Source organism: Orbicella franksi, chromosome 1 (genome assembly GCF_964199315.1).
Source record: "Orbicella franksi chromosome 1, jaOrbFran1.1, whole genome shotgun sequence".
NCBI lineage: Eukaryota > Metazoa > Cnidaria > Anthozoa > Scleractinia > Merulinidae > Orbicella > Orbicella franksi.
The window spans coordinates 31,737,900-31,751,243 of NC_138145.1; the positions used below are offsets into that span (position 1 = coordinate 31,737,900).

The 13,344-nt window shown below is 38.3% G+C and overlaps 1 protein-coding gene across 1 annotated transcript; it reads left to right on the forward strand.

The window, feature by feature from the left end:
* Nucleotides 1-266: 266 nt before the first annotated feature.
* Nucleotides 267-11,784, forward strand: LOC145479851 (uncharacterized). Its single transcript, XM_081458318.1, has 10 exons — nucleotides 267-786; nucleotides 4,255-4,392; nucleotides 7,022-7,254; nucleotides 7,889-7,970; nucleotides 8,496-8,675; nucleotides 9,051-9,371; nucleotides 9,512-9,832; nucleotides 10,134-10,249; nucleotides 10,777-11,059; nucleotides 11,169-11,784. Exons 1-10 carry the CDS (start codon nucleotides 702-704, stop codon nucleotides 11,366-11,368), a joined length of 1,959 nt encoding a protein of 652 aa, XP_081314444.1. The 5' UTR covers nucleotides 267-701; the 3' UTR covers nucleotides 11,369-11,784.
* The last annotated feature ends 1,560 nt before the right edge of the window (nucleotides 11,785-13,344 follow it).

Sequence of the window (13,344 nt, forward strand, 5' to 3'; positions counted from 1 at the left end):
AGGGTAACAATCCTTCCCCATAAAAAAACACAAGAGTAAAGTTAATGAAAAAAATTTGTGAATAATAGTAATTAGTTTTTGTAACCGTGCAGATAGCAACTGAATGCTGATGTGTCATGCGCGAAGTTAACAAGGAAGCCTAAGAAGACAGAAAATAAAAAAAATAATGTTTGGCGTAATACTCGTACTGGTCCTTAATTAAGCAGGTGCAATTGATGTGAGTCTTTTGGTCTTGACATATTTGCATATTCATGTATTCAATAAAAAAAACATGCCTGCTAGGCATGGCGTATACCTACGTTGATTTCAAGGCTTGGTAAAATCAGAATGTTTCATTAAGTAGCTGCATTTAATGACTTCTGTAATCCGCTTTGTTTTTTTAATCAAACGAAAGGCAGGATGCAAATGAGTATACCAGGAAACTAACTAATTTTATTATTATTTTAAGTGAACACAAGGCGACGGACACCGTGGAGAAAAGATTTCAGTGGCATGGATAATAAGCACTAGTTTAAATATCATAGAATGATGTGGAACTTTCATTGTGCTTTGCAGAGAGACTCGTGTTAGAAATATCATCAAATTGATCTAACGTGTTCCTGGTGACTCATGCACTCACAATAACATCATATCTATTTTATTATATTTCAGCTTCAAAACATACAGTTTGGGCCAGGAACGATATTTTGTCTTAGGGTAAAATGAGTTGGTACTTTGTTAACTGGGCCTGCCTGTGTCTTCTATGGAAAGCCGGTCCACATGTACTGTCTGCGAACTCATTGGAAGGTAAAAGCTTTTAATATTTATAATAACTAAAACAGTAGAACAGTAGGCCAACCTTCTGTTTTCTTCTATATGCATGGCTTGCATAAAACTTGAAAAATCTTCCATGACTTTTGATCCTTCTCGGAATGAGATGAATCTCGAGCACATCAGGTGATCCAAAAAACCTTTCAATTTGCATCATATGATCATGAAGTGAATATACATAATCTTCCAAGAGATCAATGTTTTGAGACCATCAAATCTGATAAAAAGCCTGTTTAATATAAATTCGATCCTACAAATTATTTTAAAAAGCGATAGGCTCGAATATATTTGGTGTTTTCCAGAATTTTTGCTTTCTTGGAATTCCGGATAGCTTTTTTTTCCGCTTGGCTGTACTAAGCTCACAATAAGACACTAAGGACTGTGCTTAACGTTGTTTAAAACAATCAAGTATTGCAGAGCTATAGAAGTGTTCAACCTGACGTCCAATGATTCCTGGGAAATTTTAACCATACTTCTACAGCGTTTAACGATGCGCAAGATCTCATAAGAACGTGCAACAATAGTTTACACTATACCAAGGATTAACCACGTTCAACCTTATATAAAATATCTTAGTTCACGTGTTTCTGATTCCAACCGTTGCTTCGTATCAAAGAGCAGGCATTTGAGATAGTGGTAAATATATAAGGAAATAAAATATGTATAATTTAACCCTTTAAATTCATGCAGGCAGTTTCATCCAGAAAAAGGGATTTCATGCAGTTATTTCCCGTGTATTTGACTTACTTTAGGATTGTCTCTCTTCGTACGTCACATGATTAAATTTCCCAACAAAAGATACAGCTGCTCTGTTAAATCGTGTAATGAAGCAATTTAGATGCGACGCAGGCGTTGAGTTTATCTGCATGAGTAGCAAAGTTGTCCGACAGTTGTCAAATTATATTAGCTTCCATAGTAAGACTTGGAAGCCGACTAAATTTTGTCGAGCGAAAAGATTGTGTAGAGCCCCGAAGGACTCAACATCTCATTCAGGTGTCTCGATACAGTTTTTCTCGACCTTACAGAGCATTTTTCAGCTTTTTAACATGTCAGTCTTTCAATCAATTGCACGGCAAGCAGAGTAAAAAAATATGTACGTTTGATCTCAAGTAAATCGCAATAACATGTCAAATGATACTTTTTGTTTATAATAACAGTACGTGGACTGACAGATGGACACTGTATTTCGATGACTATTTCAAATGATACCGAAATGTGTTTTGAAGATATGTTTTGAAGACACGAAAGCTTTGCTGGTTTTCGTTTTCGCGATCTCGAGAACAACACTTTTTCTTAAAGTCATGGCTCAATTAAAATTTTCAGGCATTTTTAAAATTTTTTTTTGCCTTTTCATTTTGAAAGTTTGAACATGGATCAATAGATTTTTCAGAAACGTCAATCATGCTTGCCTAACAATGCAAGCAATGTTATTCCAGATTGGACCGAGTGAAGTGCAATTCAGGGAGTAGTTGAGCAAGTTATTTTAAAATCTGACAATCGCAAATCGCGAGGCCGATTTGAATTACGAGCACGATTACTCTTCAAAATGTACGACACAAAGTCTAATTACTAATTAATCATATCAATTACAAATTTTCAGTTTAAAAACAGGGCTGTTCATAATTTGGAAAAACTATAGAAAACATTTACAGCCATTAAAGCGCTGGTAATTGACGTGCGGATTGCGTAAGTATCCAATAGGCGATTTGCATGATGGCGTCATTTGACTACAACTACCAGAATCCTTCACTTTTTTTGTTTCTTATGCTAATTAGGGAAATTGTTATTTAAGGTGGCTCCCTATAGTTTTACGATCGTGCGAGCGCTTAGGAAGTAACCTGCGCGCGCTCAAAGGAAAACGTCAGTGTTTTTCGATATTTTATTACGTCAACATGAGCACAAAAAGCAGTGAATTTTCTTGCGTTTCCTTCGGTGAAATTTCGTCAGGTAAAATTTGGCAGATTGGTAGTAAATATTTTATTTTAGTCGGAGCTCGTTTTTCAGGGAAATCTATAAGACCAGATTTTTCGCAGCGGTAAAAGACATAAATTTGAAAATATCGAAAAAACTGCCTTTACAAACCCTACCATTTTCGTGTTTAAAATTCGTATCCCTCTGGAAGCGATGTGATGTAAAAATTTTGGAAGATTTCACCGCAGGAAATTCATGAAAATCACAAATAAAGCCATAAAAACAGTAAAAAACGCATTTGTTTGGGCATTTATAATTTAAGACTAAATCCCAAAATTTTGACAGAGATGATAGCAAAACACTATTTAATCATTGCTTATTACATGTAATAAGTTTGAGAGGATAGGTGTGAAAGCCAATGCAAAAACAGCATTCAAAACATAACACTTGCGCGCGTAACGCCATAAATGATTACCCTATGGAGCCACCTTAAACCCCACTGGGAATTCAAAATTTAAATATAAAGAAAAAACAAAAGGTATTCTGGTAGTTGTAGTCAAATGACGACAACGTACAAATCTGCTATAAAAGATATCAAATTACAAAAAGTTGACGTTGGATACCCACGTGTTCGCGCGCAGGCTAACGATAATAATTGGACCGAGTGGAACACAATTCGGGGAGCAATCTGGTGATTAATTTCAATATCGGACGGACCCGGATTTAAATTGCAAGCTCGATTCTCCGTGAATTGTACGACACGAGGTCCAATTACTAATTAATGGCAATAACGACGAATTTCAAAGCTAAAAAAGTCTTTAAGAACTTCTTTTGAACGAGAAAGTTAGTGGTGCTTTCAACTTAGATAGACATTATGAAGCAAGCCATTAAAGCGCACGTGATTGACTTGCGAAATTATAGGTATCCAATAGCAAAAAGGTTGTAACTGGATCCTTGTAATTGGACAGCCACGTGATACATGACAAATAGGCGCGCGGAGAACCAATCACGATACAGAATTTGGTTATGGATAAGATTTATATTGATTTGAAGGAGGCGCTTGTACCAACGTAAAGTTGCGTTACAAATTCACGATTCATAAAATTGTGGTAAAACACACAATCAATTCAATGTCTTTCGCATTCCGACGGTGACAAATTCATTCTGTTGTAATCGACGGATCTTCTGTCCCCCGTACTTTCCCTCTGTGTTCACATCCAAAACACAATGATCAGCATATTTTATCTAAACCGTGAATTTGTAACGCAACTTTCTCGTTCAGTCGGTTCAATCACCTGTCTTAATCATTAAATTTGAAGGGGGTTCAGTGAATCAATGTTAATGAAACTTTGAAATAAAATATCTACATTATCAAGCATTTATAGTATGAACATGTTCCTGTGTCTTTTCTTCTTATGATGTCTGCGCCTCTTTAGAGATAATCGTGATCAATTTCTTTTATCCTGTTCATATGAACTACTCTTTTAAACGCTATAAGCAGGCCATTCCTGTTTGCTAAATTTTCTTTTCAAGGAATTGGATGCACGTTTGACTCTGACTTGTGCGGCTGGCAGCAGTCTTTAAAAGACGATTTTGATTGGTCCGTGCAGTCTGGGCTGACTCCTTCAGATAACACTGGACCAAGTCAAGGAGATCACACCACAGGCAAAGGTGGATAGAACTTTCAACGTTAAAACCATGTTTGAAAAACCGCTTACAGGTTGATTTACTTTAAAAGAGCACCCTTAATATTGATACCCTAACAACAATGGACAGCAAGGAATATTTGTCTCAAGGCCATTCTCATATCTTAGCTACATTGAAAGAAACGTATATTACAAAAGGAACTAACAATTCAAACTTAGTGTTTATATTTACGTAGACCTTCGAAAGAGCAACGTTAGGATTGTTGCCGACGCTAAACTTACAAATCTATTCCTTTGGGAATAACATGTGAATGGCACTCAAGAGTCTATCCTCTGTCACAATACTGCCCACTATTCTAAATCACACAAATGCAAAGGACTGTTAAATAAACGTTGACATTACAACCATCGTAAGTCATAAGTTTGCAATTGTACATTGATCATGTAGATATATAAACAATAGCCTCCATTTGGCGTGAAAATATGCACGGATATTTGCCCGCGGACATTATCTATTCCAAGAAGCGTACAGTTTTTCGAGAGCGTAGCTCGAGGAAAACTATGAGCTTTGAGGAACAGATAATGCCTAAGGACAAATATCTGAGCACAATTTTGCTCCAAATGGTGGCTATTGTGTTTATTATCCTTCAAATATTTTTCGCAACACGCGTAGTTTTGAAAATTGGGGAATATCCTCGAATATTCCCCAGTTTTAGCTGGGGAATATTGACGTCACTTGACCCGTTTAGACCAATCGCGCGCGAGCGAAAGTATTTGATGCATTCAGGAGCCATAATCGGGGACGGAGACCGTAAGCGCGCGCCATTTCTAATATTGGGGTCGTCCCCATGATATGGGACAATAATTCTATTTTTAGAACAAATTGCGCCATCGCCTGCGGCACACGCGCGTACTTGCTGCGAGGATTTTTGCGGATGTCGCGCGGGGGGAAATGGCGTCCGAAATTCCCGAAAATTTTCATGTTTTTGGCCCACAACTCAACGCGTTTACGTCTGTTGCAATTTTTCTCAAGTATTTTTGTCGTAAGCTGCTCCAGTTTGAGTGAAGTAAGACAGTGTCGAATTTAGGTAAGTTCCGCTTTAAGCTTATATATATCGCTGACCAAGTTGTGTTCCGACGGATGCTTCTTTTACATGAGCTGTACATTACTCCACTTTAAATTTCGCATATGTTGAAGATTAACAGCTTTTCCATTACACAGCAAAAAACTAGCTGGATATATTTAGATATAGCAGAGCTTCAGGACTTCATAGTTTCCTAGCTCCTCTTGCCACACGCTTGCGAGGAATTTGCCAGTCTATCGTGACCGAAAAGTAAAACAAAATAATTACTAGTTTGAGTTTCGCCTGAATTGTAAGCAACGCTTGATGTTTCATCAATGCCCAATAACTTTACGTCCGTAGCTACTGCTCAGTTTTATTCCTGTAAAAGCCCAGTAAATTCTCTCTTGTCGATGAATGAGAGCGCCCGCCGATGCGTGTTTTGTACAGTCAGTAAACATGACAAATTGTACTTCCGCCGCACTTTCGTGTGAAAGCGTACATCGAACTCAAACAATAACTCTGTAGTTTTTAAATATGTTTAAGATTGATAAATGTTTGAGAACATAGTAAAAGCTAAGCTGAAAATATGTGAATAAAGCAGAAATCATGAATCAGCAAAGTTACGATGACGCTTTCTTTAATCAACTTCGAATAACGATTTCGATTTTGTTGATCGAGTTATCAAAACTCCTTGTCTATTTTCATTTTCGCAGTGTAAAACTTCACTATGCTTATGTTGAAGAAACACACATGACGTTAGTAGCCTTTTTTGCGTTCGTGAAATTTGTTGCAGCATCTCAGCACAAAAGATAACGAAAGAAATCTTTGTCAAGATTTGTTGACAATTGAAAACACCGACTCGGATTTGAAAGTGCACGAGCTGCACTATGCAAATGAGCTAATTGTACGCGTCAGACTTTCCTTTCAAAAACTTTTGCAAACTCACCAAATAAGCAGAAACAATAAGAAACCATCAAAACAGGTTTTGGTTATGATTAACCATTGTCTGAGAAACTCACAAATTAACTCGATACCAGAGGAGAGAGTTTTCTTGCAACATTCTAAGTCAGAACAAACACATGCTTACAAACGTATGCTTACAACTAGCGCGAGCAGATCTTATTATTCATTCCCAGCGCGAGATTGAAGTCTTGTTTTCGACCCTGAAAACCCCACCTTTTCAGTTAGCTCAGAGCATAAAACTGGATATAAGCGCCCTGGTTCGTATACCCTACCTCATTCCCTGCCATCGCTGTGAAAAATACGCAAGATAATCTCTCAACTCTCACCATTTGATCACGCAACGTGACAACATCCACGCGAGAGCCCCTGACATGTGCGTGGATCCGCGCGGATATATGTCGTCAAGATGGCGCAATTTGTTCTAAAAATAGAAGAATTGTCCCATATCATAGGTGCGCGCGGATCCCAAGACTTACGGTCTCCGTCCCCGATTATGGCTCCTGATGCATTATAATTCTCGATATTTTGCATTGTATCGCATGTACTATGGTAAATGAATTTCCCGTTTCAAGAGTCATTGATAGAAGAAATATATAAGAATAATGTTTTAAAAATTGCTTTTAACAGGGAAGTACGTTTACACTGAGGCCGACTATCCCAGAAAAATTGGCGACCGAGCTCAGTTAGTTTCTCCACTTTTTTCTGCTACCTTTTGTTTCTCGTTCTTTTATCACATGCACGGAGCGGCCATAGGCAAGCTTCGGTTGTCTGTTGACAGCAACGTTGTCTTCGAAATAACGGGAGAACAGGGATCTGATTGGACACAAGCACAAGTGCTAGTGAATGGATCAAACAGTCAGGTAAAGATGATATCGTAAACAAGTCCATTTTCGCCGTATTTTCTCCAAACTACATGTGTTAAATTAGGCGGGTCAAAACTCTGGCTCTTATTTGATGTAGAAGACACAGCTGACGTAAGCCAATACGTAACAAAAAGATAAAAGAACGAGGAAAAAATAACAACAACAGGTTTGTGACGCGGTGCTCGTTTGTGACGTGTACCCAATGTCTTCTACACCAAGAAGGGGACAAAAGTCTGCCAAAAGCGAAAAACAAACACAAGGTTCAGCGCTACATCAGTCCGTTTGTGCCGTCGACCTCTGAGAATCAAGAAACTCTATCCGGTTTCGAGTTAGTTAAATTTGAGGGCCGTTTTGGTAAATTTTTATAAAAATTGTTAGGTGTTTTTGCACTAAGGTACAGAGCCCATGCATGTGCATGGGCTCTGTACCTTAATTTGCAATCTGTTTATAAGTGTGCTTATACTGTGTTTTTAGAACTGTACTGACTGTAATGCAACTTTTGGGCAATATGTAGATAGGTTTTTTTGCACTAATATCACGGCTCCATTTACATCGCGTCTCCCGAAATCCATTTTGCCATTGTTGCTCAGTTGCTGTTAAGGGAATTTTAACAGTACAATGTATTTTTCAGCTCACGTTTGAGGGCATAATTGGAACTGGTACCCAGGGAGATATTTCCTTGGATGACGTGTCCGTGTCTGATAAGTGTAATGGTATGTTATGGTGATCACGTGATTTCAATCAGCTACTTGACAGTTACCATTAGAGAGACATTTATTTTAGGTGCTGGCATCGAGTGTTCGCTCATTGATACAAGTGGTTCGACATTCACACGGAATAAGTGCCCCAATATAGTGTTCCTTCTCATGTGAGCGTAATATTGAACATTGTGAATATCAGAGCACCTATTGTTACAGTTCTTGAGTTAAAGCATCTGTTGTTTTTTTGCATATTAACACTCAGATATCATCATGCATCGTCCCTAGTATAAAGCGCCCTCCCCGTAGTTACAAAAGTAAATTAACGTCCCGGGTACTTAATTGAATCATTACGATTGCATGTCGAATTAACCCGTGATTTAAAGCTCTTGGTCCATCAACATATTCATTTTTGAAAGTAGAAAACTCAGAAATATTTCTTGTTCATAGTGTAATTAATCTTCTCTTGCAACTGATCTCGACGGTATAGTCACTTTTTCAAAATCAGAAAACTTGAGATAGTTCATTGTCGTTTTACAGTAACCACTTGTCCAGTAATTCCAATCTTACAAAATGGTACTATTACATGTTCTGCTGGAAACTCAGTTGGAAGTCATTGTAACTTAACATGCGCACCAGGATACACTCGTATTGGTTCTGATACAAGAACGTGCTTAGCATCAGGAGTCTGGACCGGGAGGTTGACTTACTGTGCCAAAAGTAAGTTCTCCACCCAACCCATATTATTACAATTCATACACTTGTGTGACACTAATTAAGTTTAATCATGTATGAATTCTGTTGTCTAAGGTTACACACAGAGAGAAATTTTCCAAGGTGTGGTCTTAATCGTGTATGTAATTAAGTGGCGTCATGTGCACTTCGATATGAAAAGGTCGGAAAAGAGTTACGATGGGTTATGAGCTTTACCGGATGTTAGGTTGATTCCTGATTCCGTAAAACACAATAACGGAGTTAGATTTCTTTGATACTGTAAAAAAATGATACTTAATTTTTTTTTTTTGACATAACAAAGGATTGTAACTTGTAGACTGAGGTACATTGGTGAAACTATCTCATCGGTGTGTATTTCAGTTGAGGTTCGCCTTGCAGGAGGAAATACATCCAGGCAAGGAAGAGTTGAAATAGCAGTGAATGGGATGTGGGGAACAGTTTGTGACGATAAATGGGATTTAAACAGCGCCAAAGTCATTTGCCACATGCTGGGTCTTCCTCAAGCACACGCAGCCCCCGGAGACTCGGGCTTTGGTCCGGGAACTGGGACGATTTGGTTAGACGAAGTTAAATGTACTGGAAATGAGAAATCAATCCTCGATTGTTATCACCAAGGACTGGGTGCTTCGAGTCAGTGTCAGCACCATGAAGACGCTGGAGTGATCTGTGGAAACATTACTTGTGAGGATGTTTTCAGAACTGTTTGATCGTTAATTGCGAGTTTCAATGAAAAATAGCAGTCACCCTAACAACATGTAAAAATATATGCCCGTTATTCGTTTTTATTGTTTTTATTAATTTAGAGTTCGTTATTTTTTCAGCTTTTGAAGTTCGATTGGTGGATGGCAGGTCATCGAATGAAGGCCGAGTGGAAGTGTCCGTTAATGGGGTCTGGGGAACGGTATGCGATGATTACTGGAGCACTGAAAATGCAAACGTCGTGTGTAATATGCTAGGCTTTCCCCGGGCTACATCAGCCCCTGGGGGTGAATCGTTTGGGAGTGGTTCAGGTCCGATATGGCTGGATGATGTGAAATGTATTGGGAACGAGAGTTCACTATTTCTTTGTCAAAGAGCGGATCTAGGAGTGAAGGATTGTGCCCATTTAGAGGACTCCGGCGTTGTTTGTGGTCCACCATTAGGTACAATTACAACAGTTGTGACATTGAGATAATATCTAGACTGTTGAATACACAAAGAAAATTATCGTTGTCTTAGGAATTGGGATGTGTTATTTTGTTTGTACGAATTTTAACACTGACCAACAAACAAGTGCCCACAATGTCACTAAGGTATGCCTTCGCTAGGAAGTTGGAAGAACTTAATTCAAAGAAAATTATCAAATGACTATTAAGATGTTTTGCTACCAGTTTGAAATGTTTTTTTATCCGGCATACCGGGTATTTGTTTTGTTTGCCTACTCCATTTCTTTTCCATTTTCAGTCACAGAAAGGAATGTCGCTCTTCACATGCCCATTAACCAATCAGAACCTGCCGCACGTGGTCACGTGTCGCTTTCAGTAGATGGACTCTTCAGTACTTGCACAACTTTCCATACGGTAACTTCACCATTTTATGTATTAGGTGGAAAACAAAAACAAAAAAAAAAACACATATTAACCTTGTAAAACTGTTCGAATAGGACGAATCTTAAACATTAACAATGCATCATCATCTCATCATCTCATCTCATCCTCATCAGACCCATGAGGAAACTTGAGGCCGGACATTAACAGTGCAACTGGTCGGTATTCCTAAAATAATTAAGAGCATAAAATGGCTGTGACGTCATACGTTTCCAAGCGTTTTTGAGTAATGACAATATCTGCAGTCACGATGGAACCGTTAAAAGTCTTATACGATAGTACTACATTTATCATCTTGCCAAGTCTTCTTCTGTAAGATGCGTTTAAGAAAAGATTTTACACAGAAAAAACTTTGTAGGGCACATGCCCGGCAGGCGTGTGTGTTTCCCGTCAAATCATGTTGGTCAGCATACAATTTATTCTCATATCATTTAGATAGTGTTCAATATTTTCATGATCATCATTTTGATCTTGTTTGTTTGTTTTGTTTTGGCCTGTAGGCAGCCAATCTATGGTTTCAAGTGGATTTAACGAAAGATTATCACATACACACTGTACACATTTTTCTCGGGCTTGATTGTTGCCTTAACGCTGACTTCGAAATCAAGACAGAAAACACAAGAAATCTTCCGAATCGTCCGTGTATTGAGCCCAGTCCTTCTCCAAGAAAACCCTTTCTTGTGTTTCGCTGCACTCCCCCAGTCACTGGTCGTTACGTGACAGTTAGCGTGACAACAGAAGGCGATACGCTGGTGTTGTGTGAAGTAGCTGTTTACGCACTAGGTAAGCTATTTCGCTTTGCAGCGCGCCACCATCATCGTCACCAACACTTGATTAATAAAGTTACTTGAGTCTAATCCAAACCACTTGAACTTTTTTTACTGTCTTTTAGAAACTTTGAGACAGTCTTTAGGAGTTCTCAGAGAAGTCTGGTTTAAGGGAATTAGTACTCAGGATGATCCTATTCTGAAGTACCATCCAGTTTTTCGAGAAGCCGCAAACACGCTATCCATACTAGACGCTTTCGACATCGCTCCAGATTATTCAACTCCATATGTACAGCGGTTGTCTACATTTATTCAGGTATGGTAGGATGGTTGGTACACACTAACCTTGTAAATCTTAGGCCGTCGATAAAAGCCGGAACACGGAACATTCTGGAACATCCCGGAACATCAAATAATTAAAATGATTATGAGAAAAATATGTAAAATTGAATATTCTAAAACAAAATAAACAAAATAAACTGGTATCAGCTCCAAATATGAAAAGATATTTTTGGGGATAGGGGAGTCGGTAGGGGAGGGGGAGGGAACGTTGCGTATTCATTCAACTGACCACAATGAGTGCAGGTTCCTCTTCTTTCCCGCCAATTGCGTCATGTGGCTTTACAGCACTCTGTTTTTCAACAAAAACATGGACGATCTGGATGATGGACAGCGGAGTTGCGGAAGCCCGAGTAACAAGCAAGTTATTATTAATGAACTAGCAGTAATAAAAGACTTATAGAGCAGTGCGTACACGTGCGTACTTCAAATGTTTGGTCTACTTTTGCGTTTGAATGGCTCGATAGAAAACTAAGTTTGATCGAATGTCAGATAACAATCTGCACGTGAAGTTGAACTAGCGATGAATAGATTATAGCTTGCGGTAAAAGTATTTTTAATCAATTAGGTATTGACTTGTACTAGACAAAACTCCTCCCAGAAAAGGCATTTGAACTGTTGGCGACATTTAGAATTCAATTTCAGATCGCCAACACTTGTAATAAATATTTCTTGCGACAATAAAGTTTTGACCAGCGACCCTGCAATACAGCGCGTCGCCAAATGTTTTTTAAATTTTGTGTATGTATTTGTTTACATTGTCATCAGAGTTCGAGCAGTGCGAACTAGTTTAGACATGAAACTCAATACTGCAGAGTTTCTATTTCTATCTCATGGAGAAACTATTTCTTCATGAGAAGTCGTGTATACGCATATCTTTGAATAGTGTAATGAATTGAATAAAGAAATCACACTCGGCTACTCATATTTTTCGGTCTGATTAAAGAGTTCGAACGCCACAACCTTGGATTTCCATGCAGAACGAAATCTGGGAATAAGGGACAGTCACGTGGTTAAACTGATAGCAAACGACCTGACGGAATGGATTAGCCTTCTAAGTTGCAAGGCTTCACTCATTGCAGTCATTTTTACTTTTTTTTTATCTTTATTTTTTTTATCTTGTTGTTTTGTTTGTTTTTTTAATTTTCCGAGCTGATACCTGTTTATTTTTGTTTAATTTAATTTTTGAAAATTTAATTTTAAACATTTTTCTTATAATTATTATAATTATTCGATGTTCCGGGATGTTTCAGGATGTTCCGGGATGTTCCGGGATGTTCCCTGTTCCTGGTTTTATCGACGGCCTAAATCTTAGTAATCGGTGACATGTTTGGTCCTTTGGGTATAATATTGAAGGAAAAATCGCAAAATTCTGGGTAGTAAAAACGCTTAGAAGCCCATAAATTCTTTCTTAAAGTTTTGAGTTTTCAACTGAAGCCCGCGCAGGCTCAAATTCCTTGGGACAATTCCCTTTCAACATTCAGATGTGATGTTTCTATGGAAACAATGGAAAAATAAAGTATTGTTGTAAACAAACGATCTAAAAAGTTTCCTGCTTTTGCGTAGAGTCTTAATGTAAAAGAGCAGGTCATTTATATTCCACTGATTCTATTGTATTTGATGTTACAGCCTGCAGTAAGTGGTTGGTACACATTCTTTATGACGTGTGAAGATGAATGTGAACTGTGGATAAACGAAGCAAACGAACCAATACTGAACGATGAAAGTGAAATGGATCAGGAAGGAGAACTTACTACAAAATTACCAACAAGAACAGGACGTCTGAAGTGGGACGAGTAAGGAACCATTTGCTAAGTAACTTTAAATATATAATATATGTTTTCCATCTGGGATTAGTTACGTGCAGTTACCATATTACCTGTTTACTGGATGATTGACTTCAGAAGCTGTGTGGCTGACTGAAAACCTCTTGCTTCCCTTGTCGCCAGAGTTTGTTACGAC